The sequence below is a fragment of the Solea solea genome, chromosome 17, assembly GCF_958295425.1.
Source record: "Solea solea chromosome 17, fSolSol10.1, whole genome shotgun sequence".
NCBI lineage: Eukaryota > Metazoa > Chordata > Actinopteri > Pleuronectiformes > Soleidae > Solea > Solea solea.
This window is the reverse complement of record NC_081150.1, coordinates 8,696,317-8,718,180: the sequence shown is the minus strand read 5'-3', so window position 1 is coordinate 8,718,180 and position 21,864 is coordinate 8,696,317. Positions and strand designations below refer to the sequence as shown.

At 39.9% G+C, this 21,864-nt stretch overlaps 1 protein-coding gene across 1 annotated transcript in view; it reads left to right on the top strand.

Annotated features, from left to right (window-relative positions):
- LOC131443344 (A-kinase anchor protein 7-like) overlaps positions 1–21,452 on the top strand; it is a 32,887-nt gene extending 11,435 nt beyond the window's left edge. The window contains exon 10 of the mRNA XM_058612878.1: positions 18,378–21,452. Within this exon, the coding sequence (XP_058468861.1) occupies positions 18,378–18,598 (221 nt within the window). The 3' untranslated portion in view covers positions 18,599–21,452. The remainder of the gene's footprint in view (positions 1–18,377) is intronic.
- Positions 21,453–21,864: the final 412 nt, after the last annotated feature.

Here is a 21,864-nt window from a genome sequence, read left to right as displayed (position 1 = left end):
AGGAGATTAAACAACAATACTGATGGACTTTTATGGGGAAACAAAGGAGAACCAGGAATTGGGAATTGTTTAACAGAAGCAAAAACGGATGAGTAAACTTTGTAAAGGAGCTAAAAAGAAGTCAGATGGTGTCATAAGGGATGGAGTGGATCCTTAACGTCTTCTGACAGGTGTAATCAGTGAACTGTATCCTGCAGAAGTACTTTCAACTCTGTGTTTCTGTGACAAACTGGTCATCTCTAAATATTCTTAACACAGCGACTTCAAAAAGCAAGCAGTTGTATCAGGACCTTTGACTTGAAAACATTTCAGGCAGAAGGCAGAAAGGATTTAAAAACCTAAACAGTGCAGATGAGCAAATAATTATATCATAGTCATTTTGTTAATTGGAGCGTGAATGAATGCTGACAGAGCATGAGAGCATGTGAAAATGCTGCTTTACATTAAGTTCACCAAAGTGATTTGACACAGTAAACTGGTAAGCCAGCGTCGATGAGCTTAACAAAGCATGTTGTGTTCAACGTGTGCTTTCAGTGACAAGACGCGCAAGAGCGTTAAACATGACTGGGCTTTAATTATTCATAAAAGTGTCATGGTCCCCTGTTATTTCTAGCTCTAGTCGTGTTCGCTTTATGTACTTCAGTGAATAATAACTGAGACAGTGTGAGATGACCTTGAGCTAAACAAAGTCACTGCTGTTTTCATAGCGTTTTCTTTATCTCTCCCTCTCTGCACTGCTAGACTGAGAAGAAATCTTTTAACATGGCATCTTAAAGAGCACATATATGCAGATATTAAGGTTTGTAGTTTTAAATGAGGTCACTACTTGGAAAGGTTTTCATGTTTAAATGATGAAAAACCTAGCACATGTAGGAACACTCATTAACCATAAACGGACTCAGATATGTGCCAAACATTAGTTAATGCTCATATTGTCATAATGACACACCAGGTTAGAGAGATCCATTTTGACACAATTTGTAGCATTAGTTCTGTGAAAATCTTTCATAATCAAGCAAAATGGTCTCTAAATGAATCAATATTGAATTTAGTCGTGACCTTGTAAATGGGAAATGAATCGATTCAAGAACTCGGCAGGGATATCGAGCCTTATGTGATAGCACTTCTGGTAGCTTTTTAACACACTGTAGTTTATCAAAATAATAAACCACTCAATGACACTTGACTATGAGTTGTTAAACGTGCTAAATATGTATTAAAAGAACAAAAGGTGAGTGTTTGAGTTGCAGTTTCATTTAAATGAAGTAGCTTCTGTTCAGTGCCGTCTCTGTAAAACATTTCAAGTGGAAACACTAGCATCCCAGGCATGTCGCACATAAGCTCGACCTGGCCTCGTCTTGCACCTCATGGTTTCTCTTTATGCATGTGCTTGTTAATTTGTTTGCACGTAATTATTCAAACAGTAAGCCATGTCGCCATGCCTGTGTTATCTGCAGCATGCAGTCGTCTCCTCTTTGTGTGCATAACCCGTCTTGTGATGAAGCACTGAGGGACCGTGCGCCAACCTTCAGCTAAACTAAGTCAACGCTGTGCAACAGTGTTTTCTTTTGCTGTCTTAATCTCACTGCCATAGAAAAAGCACATTTAAAAAGGTGACTCTCCTCGTTCGTTTTAAAAAGGTTGATCACAAAATTGGAGATGATGTGGTTTGTTGAAACGAATGACTGAATTTCACATTACCATTGTCTGAGCGGAGAAGGAATAAGATAACCTGCCTACAACAGCTGCTGTATAGTTGTATCTTCAGTGTCTAAACGGACCAGCCACTTTTTACCGGTTATATGCATTCTACAATGTAGCATCCTGCTGCATAAGTTATTTAAAGCTAGTGCATGTGAACACGAGCTGGTTCCTGCTGGTGTTACTTCATATGAGTTATCACCGATTGGTCTGTGCACTCTGAATGCTGTTTTCAGTAACAATTTGAGTGTTTTTCTGCAGTTTCAACAGTGACACACCTTTTTTATCGTCAATATTTTTCAACATTTAAATATTTATAAATACTGGATGTATGTAGATTCCCATGGTTGCGGTTATAGGCCAATAATTATCCAGACATTTACTAATAACTTACTTTATTAAAAAAACACAATATTTACATTCATACATGGGTATGTTTGTGCGTGTGTGTGTGACAAGGAGTTTGTGCATGTCTAATGTAGCAGCTGTGAACTAAATACTGCTAGGGGGTAAATACTGGGGGTATTTGAACCCCCCCCCCCCATTGCTCTTCATACTTCATATCTCCCCTTGTTTGTAATCCTTCTGTAATCCTGCTGAGTAGACATGTGTTTTTCACGACCCCCCTTAGTCAATTTTTGCACATAGAGCCACTAAAGAGCCTCACTGAAACTGGTTGCAATTCATTGTACTGCTCAAGGACTCATCGACAGAGCTGATGAAGGGGATGATGAAAGGGCTTGAACCAAGGCCTTCTGTTTAAAAAGCAGAGCCACTAATCACCCTGGTTTCCACATCCTCACACCTCACATAGACTTTTGTTTTGTTTGGGTTTTACTCCTACGTCTGCTTTCAGTGCAGCATCCAATTATGTAGGTATAATAAATGCACGGTCTGTAATCTCTGCCATTGGGGGTTTCTCAATCAAAACAATAAGAAAGGACCTACAGTAGTTGTGAAGCCATGTGGAATCATGGGAATTGTTGTCTGGGTAGAGCTTTGGTGGCAGAACTCAAAGCAAATGGCAATAAATATTAATTATCCATTACTGACAAATAATGTACACACATAGTGGTCTGCAAATGTGATGATCTTTAAAGCCCATATTACCTTAGCTCTACCACTCTTAAAAAAAAAAAAAAACTTATTGGTGCAAAAGGCTGAAGATCTGTTGTGGCTCTCTATAGATGGTATAGATCAGTTATCAAATTATCTTTTTCCATCAATAGAGAATAATTGTAATAAATGCAAAAGTAGATTAAAGTCCAGCACAAGTAAAGTATAAACGTGGAAATCATGCTGCCGAACTGACTATGAGTGCTCATTCAAGATCATTATGTCGGAGTGCTACGCAGAACTGTATATTACAAAACTGCTCAGCTTGTCTTATAATGCCATGACTCAGGCAATACTGCCAATATATCGCAGTGGAATAAAGTATCAACTGAAGTAGGGTAATACATAATGAGACAGCTAATGTAGGAATACTGTGGATTGATGTATGGCCACAAGAAATGACTGAGTCACCAGTTAATTTGCTCCCAATGCTGTGCTCTTCCAGTTTGTATTGACGTTTTTCAGGTTACTGGCAAACAAACAAGGTTTCAACAAGCAAAATGCATGTACTAAATAATTGACCTTACTTTGCAAGGTCAGAGACAAGACCATAGTTTCCCTTCAACCAATTGATTTGACACAGACCAGCAATAGAGGATGTCTGTCTGCAAAAAAGAATCCCTTTTCACGTTAATAGAGAGATGAAGGTGAAGAGTTTTCGGTTGGATCGCCAGCCAGTGCCAGCTTTTCACTATGAGAAAATTACCCGCTGGACATTGATTTAGACCTCAATACTCTAGAGAATAAGTAGCTGCCACTACTTATCACTACAGCCAATACTTCAGTCTTTATTCCTTTATAAACAAGCAGTGAAGGACTCCTTGTAATGTAATGCAGCTTGTGATAGCTCCACTCATGTTCTCGTCCACCTAACCTGGCCTGAGTTTTCCACGATTCGACAGTAGCTCAGAACAGACGAACTAAACGCATGGCTCTAGGGAAGGTCTTTCTGTTTTTATTTTTACCTGTTACATATTCAACCAAACATTTCAGTATAAAAAACATCTGATATTGTTGTTCTTAAATAGTTAGCTTAAGGCCTTGGCTGCAGACAGTCACAGCCACACCCCTTATGTAACGCAGGTGAAACGTAAGAAATAATGGCCTGAACTCAACGGGCTGCATCAGGTCAGGTTTAGTTCAAGCTGTACTGTATATCCAAGCTCTTCCTCATGATCTATTATTCATTACATTTGCAGCATTTTTTGAAGGACTGCAGCATACAAAATATGATTTGAGAAATATTGGAAACTGATGTCTGAATCTTCTTTCATGTATACATGTCTGTCTTTATGCCTGACCATTAACTGTAATCCATGCTTGACCTTTGCATAGATCTACTTTTAACAATAGGGTTTCATAGATTCTTTTTAGTATTATTATTTTTAAAAGATATTGGTTCCCTTAGTAACTTACCAATATCATTGAAGTTCTCATAAATAACAGGCCACCGGCTATTCAACAACCATTACTCAAGCTACAGTGACAAGTGTAGGTGGAGCCTTTGTCCCCCGTCTCCTCCCCCTTCCAAACATACACACATGCACTCTCACACAGGGTAGTGTCTCCCATCTCCTCACATATATTGCTCCCTTTTACTCATCTATACACTTTCCACACTCTTACACATGCTCATTCTCAGATTCTTAAATATACCTTGCAAGCTTACTCGCAAAACCCACCCCTTACCCATGTGTCTGCATCTGCTGACACACAAACACACACATGTTCTTTTTGTCTCCTGCACGCACATGCACATTGCACACACTCCAGCTCTTCCATTCCCTTTTTTCTCCCTCCCTCTCCCTCTCTTTTCCCTCTCCTTCTGTCCCTCTCTGATACACTCTACATTCACTCACCCCTCCTCCCTGTGTCAGTGCAAAGTAGAGCGAGAGCAAGGAGCCACTCGTTCCTTTTTTTTACCATCGTCTCCTGCCTTGCTCCGTCTTCACCGGGGCTGAACAGAGGGAAAGGGAGGGTTTTCTTTGGTTGCCTCCATCCTCATTGAGTCCATCAGTCCTTCGAGGTGGGAGGAAGAGTGACACGGAAGAGAAAAATCCGAGGAGATAAAGAGTGGGGAAGACTGGAAGGTAGCAGGACTCTGGCTCAATCTGTCTGTCTTAGAACAAGGGGAAAGGGGAAAAGAGGGGAAACACAGAGAGAGGGGAACAGGACGAGAGGGAAGGAGGCGCCATGGGTCAGCTGTGCTGCTTCCCTTTCTCCCAAGCCGAGGAGAAAATCAGTAAGTGTCTCCTGCTCCCGTCTCCATGTGTGGGTGTGGGTTGTAGGAAAGACTGTGTGCATGTAGAGCGGGACCATAATCTACTCAGTGTGTGTGTCATTTTGTGTCAGCTGTCTGTGTGTATGTGGTAACATCCATGAATGTATCTGACTAAGAGGTGGCCGACGAGTACATGTGTGCAAGAAAGTGTGACCATGCACTTTGCTTTGTGTGCAGTCTAGTATTGTATAATGTAAGGATCTGGTAAATGTAGCCTCTACAACAGTAGAAGTAAGTATTTCTATCTTTAATCTCATACTGATAAGATCTGGTTGATACCTCCAGCTAAAATATAAAGGTTCTTCGTGGAGTATCAACTCAAAAGTTATGTTTATTCAGTTGGATTCATTTGCTTCCTTACAAAATGACTACAAAGGCGCATATTTAATTACTCCTTAATTAAGCCTTTGCATAATTTCCATATTTGTCAGTTTGCAGTTTTCTTCGACTGCCCCCTTGATTTGTTGCAGTGCCTCTTTATGCCCCGCCGCCTCCAACTGTCAGGTAGAGGAATGACATTAACCACACACCTCGTAAAATGTGTGACTTTGTAATCGGTACAAACAAAACTAGAGACATGCTTGTGAAAATGTCCCTTCTCAGGATTACTCGTGGACAAATGTCAAACAATGGTGCTGCGTTCTAGTGCTGAGCATTGTGTTGCATTTTCAGTGTCTGAATGATAGTGTGATGAAGTAGATATGGGCTAAGTTTATATTAGTAGCACACTTGTGTATGTTGAAGAACTGGATCATCTGTTATTGTAAGTTATTTTGTTATGGCTTCACTGGATGATCTAACAGCTTAAGAATCCCCTTCAGTTATTTCTCTGTCTTATATTTACAATCTGCTATGTAACCACTGGAAAAATGGTTTGTTAAACCATTTGTCAAGTCACAAAATTCTACTCTATGTACACGTGTTAAAGTTAGACCATGGAGAAAACTGCTTTTTTAGTTTTGCACTCAGCATTTTTAGCATTCTGCACTGTAAACATGACTGTGAAGGAAGAGTAAGTAAAACACATTTTTTTTTAAGTAGAGAGTAGGCAGGTTATATTTTAAAAGACCACATGGCACAGATTAGCTCTCTGCAACCACAATATACTTTCACTGCGTTTTTTGAGCACAGATGTTTAACGACAGTGGCCTGGGGTACCAAGGTACAAGCTTCCAAATTCCCATTGCTTACTGTTAATTGGACACTTTAGATGGACCCCTACATCCAGTGTACTCCCAGATAAATGGGAGGGTTGCGTCAGGCAGGGCTTCCGGCCAAAGACATTTCTACCAAATCAAATATGCGGATCATCTGCTCTGGCGACCCCAAGAGAGGGAGAAGCCGAATGAAGAAAAAGAGGAGTACAGATTAGAATAGCACTTTATCAATCTCCCAAGGGGGAAATCATTTCTGTTACAGCAGCAGAAGAAATGATAAATAAATAAATAGACAGTCATTTGTTTTAAGCAGCACTTTATCTCTCATGGTGCTGTAGCAGCTGTATGCAATGACTCAGGCAATACGTTTAATAAATTAAACAGACACATTTTTAAATGAAGAAATTAACTAATACAAATTCAAAGAAGCCGCTCTTCAAACTCTGCCCTTAAATTTAGCAGCACAGTGTCATTAGCTGGTAGCTACTGGGTGTGAAATGTGGAAATTAACATTCATGCGTAATTCACTTGTAAAACATACCAAACAGTTGCCCATAATATAGCTGTAAGCTCCTTGTACTGGTAGCTGAAGTACTAACTTGTGAGAGAAAACTAAATTTCCAATATTTGTCCCATCTGTCTGCAGCGTCCCTGCAACTACATTAGGCCACGGCACGAGTTGACCTCGGGTGAAAGGTCATCGTGTGATGTAAACAGACTTGACAGCAGATTGCTATTAAAAATATTTCACAAACATCTTAAAAAGGGGACATTTTTTGGCATCATTAGCATCATGTTGGATTTCTTGTTTGTTCCAGTCCAAGAAATTAAAATTGATTTTATTAGGACATTTAAATTAATCTGCCACTCAAGCAGAGAAAGAGGCTCTTAAAAGGAAATGGTAAACTACACTCATAGTTTCATATTGATTTAGCTTCTAATTTGTTGGTTGCATTAATGTTTCAACAGAAGTTGAAAACATAATAAAGTGTACGCGCTGTATATAAGGTCTTGATCGAGCAGATGTCATAAATGCAGACTTTTACACTGGCTAAAATAGTGACGGTGGAAAATGTGTGCATGTGTTCTCTTTTGACGCACAAACAGAAATATTATACTGAGCTCTGTGTACACACATCACTGTGTGCTCCTCTTTTCTTGCATCTCTTTGTTTCTCTTCCTCCTGTGTTCTCCCCAGTGCTCCTCGCTTTCTCTCTCTTTCTCTCTTTCTCTCCCTTTTGCTCACTTGCTCTCTCCACGCTTGCAGCTGCTCTGCTATAAACAGTCAAGCCACTGTGCCCTACTTCTGAGGAGAGAGAGAGAGATGGTAGGAGAAGGGGAAAGAACTGATGTGGGGAATGAAAGCTAATGAGGGGAAAAGGACGGGAATGGTCTTAGAGAGATATAATGATATTGAAACGAAGGCAGAGGCAGAGAAGTTTGCGTACTGAAGGTCACATGCATGTGTGTGTGTGTGTACTTGTAGTGTCTCCATGTGTGTACCAACCATGGCTGATAGGTTGCAGTTTTTTTTGTCCTCACTCAATCATTTAATCCATTTACGCATTCATCCATTATCTATGTTGATGATACTTTGATGGTCACAGGCAGAGCTGGAGTCGGTGGGTTGAGAGGCAGAGGTATCATGAACAGCTCATCAGATTATCACAGGGGCAACCTACAGAGACGAACCGTTTACTTCAAAAGGACCATACCCCAATCTGCATGTCTGTGGGCTGAGGGAGGAAGCTGGTTTACCTGGACAAAAGCCATGCACACATAGGAACATACAAATTCCACACAGATCGATACCCAGAACCTTCTTGCCATGCGAAACCAGTACTAACCACAAACAAGTGCGGACATGTAAGTGATGCCAAGAGGCAGATGCATGTGAGTCCTTGTGATGCTTTTCTCTGAACAGGATAAAAATGATGTTGTAATTTACACTTCCAGACCCCTACAGAAACAACACTCATGTTTAGCCACATCAGCTGATAGAGCTGATAGAGTCAAGTCATGGCTTGTTATGTTGTTGTAAGTTACCAAACAGACCAGGCTGTTATTTCTTGTGTTGGGACACCAGGCTGTAGAACGGAAAGATGTCAAAGCAAAGTGTAGCATGAGTTTTCTCCTGTTGTCCGTTGTCCACTCAAAGGGCCGGTCAGTCTTTTTGATCTGCAGTGAGGCAGCATTGACGGGGGGACACGCCTGTCCAGCTACAAGGATTTTTAAATGGCCATGTGTGATCTGCATCGAATGAGTCCTCCCTAACCTCCAGATTTCATTAACTGTTCATACATTTTTGACATTTTCTGCCAACTAAATGGCAAACCAGAACCAAATATATTGTAGTTATTTTGTTCTGTTATGAAGCTACAAAGTCTTGTCACTGCTTCACTGCTGCTCTTTGAGGGGCAATGATTGTTTGTCTTGTTAGGGCTTAGCTATGAAAGTTTATACTTCGTACAGACACTAAACGCATAATTGCTGTAAATGTATTTACCTTTAGCACATTCACAAGAGGTGACTAAATTAACTTTCAAAGATCTCAATTATTTTTTGCTGTAAAGCAGTCGTTACTTTTGTGCTAATATCTGTGACAAAATGAACAAACAAAACGGCACCACTGCGTTGGTTTTGTTTTTGTTTGTAGAGTCAGATAAAGGCACGTCCTCTTCACGGGGGGGTCGCAGATGGCCTGGCAGAAGTAACTGCGAGGAGGCTCCACCTCTGGTCGGTCGCTGCATGAACTGTTCATTCACAGGAACTCTATAGCAACAGAACAGCTACGACTCTGTTCTTTTCTGTTCTTAATGTGTGTCAAGGTCAATCAAAAAATAAAGAAGGTAACGCTGAGTTATGTGGTTGGATTTATGAGCCTCTCACAAAGCAGAGTGATGCACAAAGAAAGAGAGAGCGTGCGCTGGTGCAGACAGCATAGACCACATGTGAGGAAGGAGGGGAGGATTAACAGGCCACAGAGGGGCAGAGAGAGGGGAAGAATTGCATGCAGCACTGATAATTTACACTGTTTCTTCTCCCATTCATATCTCTCAGCCAAGTTTTCCTCTCTCTGCCAAATGACTCTGTGTTAACTCTCTCTCACTCACTTTTGTATGAGTCTGACAGCCAACCACAACTCAGCGTTGCTGGTTCACTGAGCAGAGAGAGAGTCATCCCCGAAATACTGACGCGACTGCTTTTTTCATCAAGTCAAGTTTTGACACTGAGGAGGAAGAAACAGCTGGGTTTAAATTACAACACACATACTCTGATGCTTCGCCAGGGAATAAGGGACCAAGGTTTTGCTCTTACAAGGCAAATGGAAACAGCTCAGTGTCTGCTTTCTGAAGGAACAATCAATTAGAGGTGTTTACTTCAATTTTTTTCTCTCTCTCTGTTTGACTGTGCTGAGAACAAACTGGATCACAGGCCGTGTCTCTGTTTGCCCAAACACAGTTCAAGTTTGAGATATCCATTTAACACGTCTTCTCTGCAGACACTTGTTTAGCTTCGCTTCTGGTCGAGATGTTGTTGAGAGGGGTACCAAAGCTATTTATTTATGTTTTGCAATGTTTGGCATTTCTGATTAATAGCAGATATCTGATGGCTTTGCTGGCATCCTGTGTGTTTAAGTGCTAGGAGCTGTTTTACACATTGAGTGGTGCCAAAACAAAACATGGGACAGTGTTTGTGGCCTGCAAATGGAAATGTATTATGTGAATTTACTGGCTGCACCATTGCTATCAGTGAAGCCAGTATGTATTTAAATGTGATATGTTTAGTTAAACTCAGGTCACACATCATGGTAATTTCTTACATAATACCACCTTAGGTGTCCAAAATAAGTGTGGACATGGATGTTATGCTAAGAGGTGCTGCTGAATAACTTCAGAAACCACACTACATCATGTTTCGTCGCAGTGGGGATGTGTTGAGTTGATTGCATCAAGTCATAATTTATGTTGCAGTAAGTCAGCAAACAGACCAGGCTGTTGTTGCTTGTGTTATGACACCATGCTGCAAAACTGAAAGATGTCAAATCAAAGCATAGCATGTTTTTTCTCCTGTTGCCCAGTGTTCACTACAAAGGCCAGCCAGTTTTTTGTTTTTTTTTGATCTGTGGTCAAGCAGCCTTCACAGGGTGATGCACACATGTCCAGCTGTTCAGATTTCATGCTTGCATCCTCATCCAGATCTCTGATCCACATGTAAACAGATACTTTGCCCCTGGGTGATGTGCCTGACTGGAATATCACATTATGTAATAAACGGGTTGCTGTTGTCTTTGGTCATCTTCTGGCTTGTCCTGTTGTGCCACCATGTTGGCGACATTTGAGGGGTTTTGGGGACCAATTGGATGAATCACCATGAAATATCGCACGGATGTTAATGTTGGCCAGAGGTTGAATTCTACTGACACTGGGGATACCTTGTAATACCTTATCATCCAGAAATGTGGTCTAGAGTGAGATGTCTCAACAGTGATTGTATTGTTTGCATTCACACCTCAAATAATAATCAGTAATCAAATTCCTGCAAACCTAATAGCCTTACATTACATGATAGCCCTCGCTGTGTTTATGACAGTGAGTCTTGGCTGGGTAACATGCTAAATGCAAATAGACAGTGAAAATTCCACCTAAATTATTCCTGCTGTCACCAGAGTTGCTTCACATAGCCACTAACACTGCTGTAGACTGACTTAAAAAGCTTTCCAGAATGACTGTTCAAGGAATTGCACAGCACTAATGTTTGCTTTCCTAAACTTTATTTTTCTGAAATCAACTCAGGCTGGAAACGTTACACCAGTTAAAAGACAAATGTTCCTGTAGGAATTAAAATGATTTATCATAATAGATCTGGGTCCACATCCAGACAGCAGTCCGACTATTAGTGACCAGGGACCTATGCGATTTAAACCCCATTCTCAATCTCTATTTATTCTCAATAAATCAAGTCATTCTTACTGTATCACTTTGGAGATAAGAGCGTGAGAGCTTTGAAGGCATTCCCTGACTCATTTGAGGAAATTTATCAGCCATGAAATTGTCAATAAGAGGATTCTCACACTTCTGAACACCAGCAGCCTGTACACCGCTGATGTCACAAGGCAGAGCGAGTCAGAAATGTGATTAGTTGGTGTTATTGCTGAATTCTCTGAAATGCTGGCAAGTCAGGCCACATGTTAGGGAAAGCTGTAAAAAGATGAACACGTGATAGAGCTGCAGAATTTTGCCTCCTAGCATCCTCTTGCAGTATTTTGCCTGATATTTTGTGTTTTAGATGTGTTAACTGGACCTGAGAGCAGTGTTATTATTGAAGTTATGGGGTTGGCTCCTGCCAACGACCTTGTGATATGCATGCTGGGCCCTTCAATATCTCTGAGGCTAAGAATAACAGCGCTGGTTTATTGATCTTACACTCTACCTCGAGCCAATTGTTTAATTTACTGGATTCATCTTCATTGAGTTTGTGTCAGCACAAACGTTACGTTGTTAATCAGCATGTTTAAGGAAAGCATTTGTTTTAGCATTTGTTTCGTAGTCTCCATGGCATTGAATAATAATCCATCAACAGTAGGTCACATAAAGGCTGTAATAAAGTGTAAATTGAAAGTTGTTGTGAGAGATGTAGTGAGTTGTGTCTGAGGCAGATTCTGTGGTATTTCCTGAGGAAACCACTTTACCATCAGGGCTCTAGCCCAACCTTTCCCGATGCTCTACAGCCTCGACTCTACTGTATGTACTCCGACTGTGCTTGTCATTTATTCGTATTTCATGGTCTGTCCTTCCTCATTTCCCCCTCGTCTCCTCCTCTCCCTCCCAATCCTGTACTCAAATGCACCCACTCCCTTCTCCCCTCTCCTCTAGCTTTGCTTTTTCCATTCTCATTCACTTCTTTTTCAAGGAGATCCTTGCTCACAAATATCCCCACCCTCTTCTTCCTCATGTCACGTACTGTAGTCTACCCCCTCCTCCTCCTCTTCTTCTGCCCATTACATTTAACCTCCTACTTTCACCAGATATGCTGCAATTAATGTGAGCTCAGATCTGCTATAAAGGTTTCAGGAAATCAGTTGATATTAATCATAGCAGCAGAGAGTCTCTTTGCATTCTCTTAGATGGATAAATTAAAGCTGTAGTGCATAACTGTTGGTGATTTTTGTTGTTAATGTTATTATCTGGTGATGTAACATTATTTGTGTGTCAAAGTAATACTGGCATACCTGACATACCCCTGCATGTGTGTGTATACAGTGCAGGGGAAACATGTATTTTTGCTTTACAACTGACATCTTTTGTGGAGTAGAATTCACTTCTGAAACTTTCCATGGGCTCTTTTTTTGTGTCTTCACTCATTCTCCAATGGCCGACACATTATCACAATTAAAATGATTAATACCATCAATAATTATTGCAATTAAACATTATTAAAGATTGTTTCCTCCTGCCGTGAAAGAAAATAACAAACACAAAAATGTTTCTGAGACAAAACATTTAAGCAATTTAGTAATTATGTGTTTGTTTGCAGACAGACAAACAGATTTGCTTACATTTAAAAAGGTTTACAGTTGTAGTGCTGCTGGAGCTGAACTTTAGAAAAGTTCTGCCTCCATCATGAAAAGTACAAAGAAGTGAAAGCTCATCAAAGATTTTTGGCAGAGAATGTCAACTCGGATCCAACATTAAAGTGGAGTCTGAGTTATTGAGAGGAAGACGTTGATACACAACAAGATAAATAGATGTGTAATAAAGTTTGAAGTCATCATGTTAAAACGGTTCTTGCGCAGCACAAATTGAATCACGGCAGAGTGGTACTTTGTAATTAAATAAAGGCAAAGCAGAGATGCGGTTGTTTCCAGTCAACCATTTTTAGTCGAGCAGATAAATAAAACGGTGTACAGTCACGTTAAGTTACACAGTCATACTCATGGTGGTGAAACGGCTTCTAGTTTCATCTGTGACATATGATTATGAACTGATACTTATTCCATAGCCATGATTTAAATGAAATGCTAACATGAACATATCCACAGCATTAGCTGCTAACTTGATTAGTTAAGATGCAAATGTTGTTATTCAGCGACCAATGTACAATAAAAAAAAATGTTTGCAAGATGAAGGGTCTTCTAACACAAGCTCATCTAAGTTCATATGCCTAATGTTACACAACAAGTATGGCAGAGGTACAGTGCAGGCACAGTAAATACTGGCTGAACAATTTCTTCTGTTTTGGATGTGGAATAATGTAGGGTATTTATGTCGTGAGTGAGTTGTGAAAATCAAGAGAATGATAGAGTGGAAACAAGACGGAGAGGGCATCAGTATGAACATGAATGGTGTCATTTGACTATCATTAACCTATGAAATCAGTTTCAATATCATACAGACAAGTTTGATTTTGTTTATTATTTAATCCCCAGTTGAGGTATTTCGTGCTGGAAGGACAGTTTGAGCAATGAAAACAATTAGAGCAATATCCTGGATTAATCTCATCATGCTATATGAGATTAGAATAACATGGATATAGTATCGGTCCAGATGATCATTTCCACGTTAAGCTGTCCTCATTACTACTAACCAATTATAGAAACAGATTGGCTTTGGTTTTCTACTAAGAGCTTAAGTGTGACTGTTTATGATTAACAATCACAATGAAAGAGGCAGAGACTGTTGAATGTAACATATGCTGACTGAAAAAAGATCTGTGCTTTGTACTCCGACACCTTCAAATCTCTTCTTTGTTGTTCAGAGTTTTCTCAGTGGTTATAATATTTAAACTGACAGCTTTTCTTTTGTTTCATTAAAAATCTACAGCTAAAGCTTGTAAAGACTAAAACATGTTCATGCACAGAGAAAGACTTCCGAAATGATGACGGGTAAGAGGTCTTAAGACACGACAGTGAATCGATGACGGTAAAGATTTGAGCTACAAAGAGAAAGATGGTGAAACAACGTGAAATAAAAATGGACGCAGAGGAAAGGGTTTAAAAAATAAAACCCAGAGAGACCAGAGAGTAAAACGTTCCAAAAAAGAGGAGGAATTTGGTGCAGCCTCCTGTGTTGAAAAGTTGAAGTGGTTCTCATCCTGTCACCATGACAACACTGCCAGCAAAAGAGGTAAAGCAAGACGGTGGAAAAGAAATATTTAGATAGCAAAAGAGGTTATGAAAATGAAAGAGGTGAGGAGAGGAGGAAGAGGCACAATGGTGGAGGGAGTATAGAAGAGTGGTAGATAAAGAAAGTGATGAGTGTGATGGTGAGAATGTGAGCTTTGGTCTGTTTTACTGTGTGATAAAGTGTTGAGAAGATACTTTTGAACCTGCAGTCTGTGTGTGTGTGTGAACCGCAGATAAAATGTGAGAAGAATAGCCGTGTGTCTTTAAACCCTGTTGCTGTGGAATTGGTGACAGTGAGAGAGGCTTAACACTGTGAGCAGATGAAAGCTTTCTCACAAATGTTGTCACACAGCAAACATATTTCCTAGATGTTAATGAAGACAACAGGAACTGATCTGATTTAAAAAAAAAAAAAAAAAAAAAGAGGAAGTGAGGGATTTGTTCTCCATATGCCATTAATCTCCCCACAGTTTACTATCTGAAGTGCTGCCTCATCTGAAACACACACAGCATTTTTTTTTTAAATAAAAAATGTTCCTGTACCTTATTTTTTCACTCAGCTGAGTCTTGTAGTTTTTGACAGTATGAGTCAGTGGATTTGCATAACCGTATTAGTGCATCCATTTTAGTTATCCTGTTGCCAACGGATAGAAACCAAATCCTTTTAAAATCACTCTCGCCCAGCACAAAAAAAACCCATCTCCCTTGTGTTAACCGACAAAGAGGCTTTTAATGATTGTGTTGTTGTGTTAGTCTGTGAGATTCACAAGAAACTGAATCGGGAGCTATCTCTATTAGATATTTGTTGCTTGTGCTTGTTTTGCAGATGTGAGCCCACTTAATGCCAAACACTAAAGTATTTATTTAGTTCCGGAGTTTCATTGGATACCTCATCTACATCTGAGCCTTGAGCAATCATATTCCCTGTGAGTGATGATGTGATCACTTTCAGCAACGTCTGAATTACCTTTTGATCATATTGTTAATACATCACAATAAAAATGTTTTCTTACAATGATCACCTCCATGTGTGATCAGAGTGATATTTTTAAAATCCCATGTTTACATTTCTACTGATCTCCAACCTTGAAACATTCCATAAAACACACAGAAAGCACTATTTTTTTAGTAATGAACTTTAATCAATACTTTCAGCTAATGCCACATTACTCATCTGGAGTCATTTCAGGTACCCCCCTATCAGTTCTAACTTGGTTAACCAGAGGCTGCCACTGTATGTCTGTCTGGTAAATGGCAGCAGAGCAGGAAACGATTTAAATTGACTGTCCATTAATTGCACTGCCTGGATGCATGGCCTTGTGTTAGCGAGCCAGTGCCCTTCCCCTGCTGTTGGTTCCTTAAACATTGCAGTCGTCTTTGCCTAATCCTGTACTGTTTGAGATCCACGATCTCCTCAATACCTTTTGTGGTAAAGTAGATCCATTAGTTCTATTTGCCTTTCACATGTTTCAGTTCTTGCATTACGGAGATTTTATTGCAGGCTATGTCAAGACATCGTCCACCACACTATCTTTATTGGATCTTTATTGCGTCACAGTTTGTGCTGTTGAAAGAGACTTTTACTGCACTGACTATGTGCAGACGTCGTCACACATCCGGACATGGTTACACTATGACTGAACCGTCATTTAAGATATGATACAGTAAACAATTCATAGCTTTTCATCACCTTGCATTAGAATATAGAGTGGTTACTGAGTTTATTAATGCTCATTTATGTTAGTAATGAATGAATATTGAACTTCAGCTTGAAAAAGGCATCGCAAGTCAAACTGCATAACACTGTATCCCACAGATGAAACTGACTCTGTATACTGTTGATGATGTTTATGAGGATTGTTTCCTGAGGAAAAGAGTCCCACAGGTGTGACTACAGGCTGATTATTATTGGTCACAAAGGCGAGGAGCCTGTCATCAGTAATGAGCTGCTTGAAGGTTTGTGCCTGCAAACAACAGAGTGGGCGCGGAAAAAAAACCTTGCAAAGCTTGTGTAATGATTTAAATCATGTGATCGTGATCCGTTCATTAGTGCCTGAAGCGCCAGTTTCACTTACTCAGAAATAGCTAAGTGTATAAAAGGAGTCCCACACATTCATATCTCCAGTCACTTCAGTGTACTAGGAAAGTCCGATTTAGAATAAATTGAGTCTGCTGCCATTCTAAGTGTAAAAATACCTTATCAGACCGTGGTCATAGGTATGAGTCTCTTAAACTGTCAGCCAGGCTGCAACTAATCAAATAGCACAGCAGTAAAAACTACAGTGCTTCTCTGTAAGCCTCGAGTTAGATGTATAACAGCAGAACATCTTGTTAGGACCAAACCAATTTAGCAGAAATATAAGCTGATGTAGGCACATGTGTGACAGCTGAATCCGTAATCATGTGCCTGCTGCTCTGTTGATTACTGGTTTCTGTTTGTCAAGCTGTTAGCAGACTGGCCTCAACAACAAAATCCATAGATGCATAATGCATGTCAACGGAAGGAGCTGGTGGTGATATGCTGTGGTAACAGTGACTGATTTATTACTGCGGGCTGTGTGTGAGAACTCAACAGAAAAGGACGAAATCAAGTGCAAATTGGTAACTCATCATGGACTGAGCATAGCATTTATACACCCCAATTTAATCTCACACCTAGAACCATCCAGGCCTGTTGTATATGTCATGGCTTAAAGAAGCTAGTTCCCAATATTAATAAGTAACAGACAAATCACCAAACCTGACATATTTGTTCAAACTAGGTTATCATGCAAGTCAATTTGTGGGCAAATGACCATGCAGAGTTTGGCGTTGTTAAACACCACAGCATGTAAATAACAAGTCAATATATTCATTTATGGATAAGATTCTGACCATTGTCTCACTACTGTCATCGAATGAATAATAGAGTGGCACTCTGTTTTCAAATGTAAACAAACCTCTGGGCCCACTAGGACTGTGTGGTATAGAATATAAGCTCTGGGATTTTATGTTTGGCCTCTGTAATCAAATGTTGAGTTGGTTATTATGTGTGTGTCTGTGTGTTAGAAAAGATGCTTGAGTGAGTTTCTATTATTCTTTATCTAAATGGCTTAGGGCAGGCTGTCCATCTCACAGCGAGCCGGCCTGCTTGTCTTTCTACATGAATTATTGACATCTGCCTTCTTACTTTTTTTTTTTTTTCCCCCCCCTTTTAATTTTTTATCAAACTGGCTTAAAGTCTGTCTGATTTTTGTCTGCAGTTTTTTTTCTATACCACATAAGGAAACCGCAGTGTGCAAAAAAGCTTTTCCTGCTGAATCAAACACTGCAGGAGGTAGATTCAATGACATAATGCATATATAGAAGGTTTGACTCATCTGTTATCAACAGTCGTATCATTTCTGTTGTCTGTCAGCCTAATGGTAACTTTCTGCTTTCATTTTGCACATAGTGGAATAAAAAATATGTCATTACTGTCTCATATGGTGGAGTATAACACCAGCAAGTAACTTTAACATCCATGGTACATTTACAATTAAATGAACATTGAAATTGCATGACGTTTGAATTTTTAGAAATGAACCACAATTTACAAAATGAGTAAAGCCATTTCCTCAGCTATTAAACTGCTAAATACTGAGTAGTTGATCAGACCTTAATAATATTGGATATTTACTTTTTTGACATTGTTCTCAATCGCTGATCCTTATTGTGCTTGATCACTGTTGTACTTGTGATCAAGTACACTGTTTTCAGTACGAGTCAATTCCAGGGGCAAACCACTTTATTTTAATTCAAAGCTGTACTATTGATACAAATATTATAATTTATTACATAACAAAAATCCATCTCAGAACAGTAAGTTATTGATGAGGTGCTGAACATATCAGAGCATTTAGCAGCTACATACAAAAGAAAAATAAGTGCTTGAAGAGCAAGTTCAGCATCCATTATGTTGTTTTGCATCAGTGAATTTTACAAAATTACATAATAAGCACTTTTGTGTTCAACCCAGGTGCGCGTCGCCGGTCTGAGCCAAACGAGGCGGAGCTACTGAGGGTCAGCAGGAAACTGGTGGAGGATGCCGTCAGTCGCGCTGTGCAACAATACAAAAAGGAAACACTTCAAAATGGGGGCGGGGTTAATTCCGTGGCAGTGCAGCTCCCTGGAAACACTGAGGAAAATGCTGCAAAGACGGACACTACCGCTAACTTGACCACAGACAACAGGAAGTGACATCGAAAGACGGAGGTACACAGACTGAAAGTCCAGCTGCCCACAGACCATTAGCCAGACCTGGCTAACCAGGAGAAGAGTCCGTGTTCTGGGCAGAAAACCCTGGACCAGCCAACCAGTCAGTTTGCTGACCAACTACACCAGCTAGCCAACTTCAACGGCTAGCCAGCCATGCTAGCTACCTGCCCACCTGACCAAGCTTGACACAGTGCTAAACAGAACACGGAGCCGAAGACCAGTGCCACTCGATGACTGTCTGTCTCAAAAGACAGGCTAGCTACGTCTGCCAGCTCACCAAACGTGGAGCAGATTCAAAGAAATGAAAGAAACACAAACAAAACAAAAGCAGCAGGACTTCCTGTTAAATTCCCATCACATTTGGTCAGAACACACCATGACGGTGAGGATGTTGTCCCTCCCTCTTCTGCTCGTCTGTGGGTCCATGTTACCCAGAACACATTTGTGAAGCACTCCTTCTCTGCACACGTAGGGTTCACTGTGACCTCTCACTCACTAGAATGAAATGAATCATGTATTGTGGACAGCTTGGTTTACCATCACCAAAATTTCTCTATCATGTTTTTCACCCCCCGACTAAAACCCCCCTTTCTCCTTCAGCAGATTATTTCAGGTAACGGAAATCATGCAGTTTTCTTTTTTAGAAAGTCAATGACTGACGGTGTTGTGACTGGGCAAATGACTCAAACTTAAATGTGAAATATAGAGTCTCGTAGTTAGGGCTGTCACTTACCGTCCTCTGCTGCTTCACTCAGGTGGAGCTAACTGATGCAGTAAAAGGTGAGTCAGCATTTTAATTTCTTACTATGGTGTAGAATCCAAAGTATGTTAAAAGTGACAGCCCTAATTAGGAGTTTGGAACTTGTTCCATTACTGCATCGACTTGATTTTGTTGTATGATTATGACATGAGGTATCTGTTGTCTTCATTCTAAAGCGGTCAGTAGAAAATGGCTCCAGTTATGACCCAAGTTTTTAAAAAATAAAAAGTGTTGTTCAGCTGAGGCTACACGGAGACAATCATGAAGTTAAAAAATAAAAATTCAGCTCTTAACTTGAGCTTTTTTTTTTTAAAACCCAGACATGACTCTTGTTGGGTCCATTAACAACAGTCTGCTCATGAATCCCGTGTCCCTCAATCAGTCATTCATCTCCACTAATGTATTTACTTCATGGAGACACTATATCGGAGATACTCAAAGTACTGCAACACTATGACAACACACTACAAGCTGCCAAGAATGTGTTTTACCCCATTAATGAGACTTTGTGCTTGTCTCAATAAACAAAAAACTAAAAACTGTTACATTTATATGTGAAAGGCTATTATGGCTGTTGCTATTTGACACATACAATAATTTAATAGCCCCGCTTTGTGCCTGGTGATCACATATAAATGTAAATTCATTTCATTCACTCTCTGTATTGTCAGTTCAAGAGCATGCACATGATTTTTAGTTTTTCTTCTTCTTTTTTAATCCATTTATCAATAGTCTGAGTTTAAGCCTGGGCTCAGTGTTTACTTGGTATTTGTGCTAATCTGAGAGACTTTTATTCTCAGTGACAGCCATACAGCCATTCAGATGGAAATGGCCACGCTGGAGGAAAGTTCAACTCCATCAGACAATCGCTGCTGTCAGCTGAATGATAATCCACCGTGATCTTAATTTCGCCGTCTTCCATCGATATGAGTGTGACCCCAAGAGCATTATCATTCTAATCCATTCAGAAACACATGCTGCCAACAAAAATGTTTGGTTTTCAAAGGGGGGGGCCGGGGCGGGCGGGGCGGGGTACTTCGACTACAAGATGACGATGGCACTAGATAATGGTTATAAAGGTCTGACTTTTTAACAATTGTATTTATTTGCTTTAGTTTTGCAGCAGAATCACTGTCAGAATTATTAAGTTCAAGTGAACAAGTGAAAAAGATGTTTTATTTTGAATTCAGTTTGCATTTAAATGTTTAAAAAAAAAGCACAAACTTTAGATTTTGGTTTTTTTTTTATTACCTAATTTTAAGAGAGCAGGTAGATGCTGTTAAATCAAACTGCCTCTGTTTAGAGTGGCCTTTAGTCACTAAAACTAATTGATGATGATTTTTGTTGAAGTGCTGAAGGTGACAATGCCCAGGTAACATTTTAGCCAACACAAGTAAATTGGTGATGATAAATGTTCAAATGTGGAAATTGAGGAAAAAAAAAAAAAAAATCCACCTCGAGACAGAATTCATGTTATTTCTACTTTAAATCCTAATTATGTTCCTGTGAAAAGAGTGACCTGGCTGTCGGCTCAGATTTTGTGCCATATGAGGTTTATTTCTCTTTAGTTCAAACAGGCGTGAGGTGGAAAATGTTCTCTTATCCCTGTGAAATCCACTTCAGTCCTGTCATGGACTCACTGAAACATGAATAACACAAGAGAATTCTGTCTTAAGGTGGACGCTGAACGTTTTTGTTTTGATCTTATTATTGTCACCGGATCCTTAATCTCCTTAAAAATCCCCTTTAATCCACAAATTGTCCTGTTGATTTGTTTGTTTAATCTGTTCATCCGTTTGTGAGCGTGTGTGTGTGTGTGTGTTCACAAAGTGACTGTGGGATGCTGGATCAGAGCTTCCCCAGAGAAAGTCTCATCACTATCAGTTATAAAAACACAGAGGCGAGTGTGAGAACGCCTCAACAAATTTGTCTTTTCTGTTTGTCTTTCCCTGTCAGTGTGTGTGTGTGTGTGTGTGTGTGCGCGCATGTGTGACTGCCTCGGTGTGTTTGTACTGTGTGTTTTATCATGTTCTGCCGTATTTGAACAATAAAACAGGATATGAGATTCACAACCAATATCCTCCTCTCGGTCTCCTGATTTCAGTCCACGTGTTTGTGTGTCCACAGAAATAAAGGTTACGTCACACACAAGGGCTTTGTCAAACAAAGTACACGACAGTGGTGACGTCTTCTTAAGAAAGGAACACAGTATTGGTGATAAATGTTGTGTTTTTTTAAATGTCATATCCTTTCTGAGCAAAAAGCAGCAACTTAAACAGATATATTACTGTTAGAGGTCGGTCAAAATATCGATTTGGCGATATATCGTCCCTATACACGGAGGCAAATATCGATATTTAATTAATAAATTAAGGCACTCTAAAGTAAACGGTAGCATTGCTACCTCACGTCTTCTCATGGTGGCGCTGATGTTTGTGAACCATACATCTCGTATTTTACCAGTGATTTCCACCCCTAATTACAACAA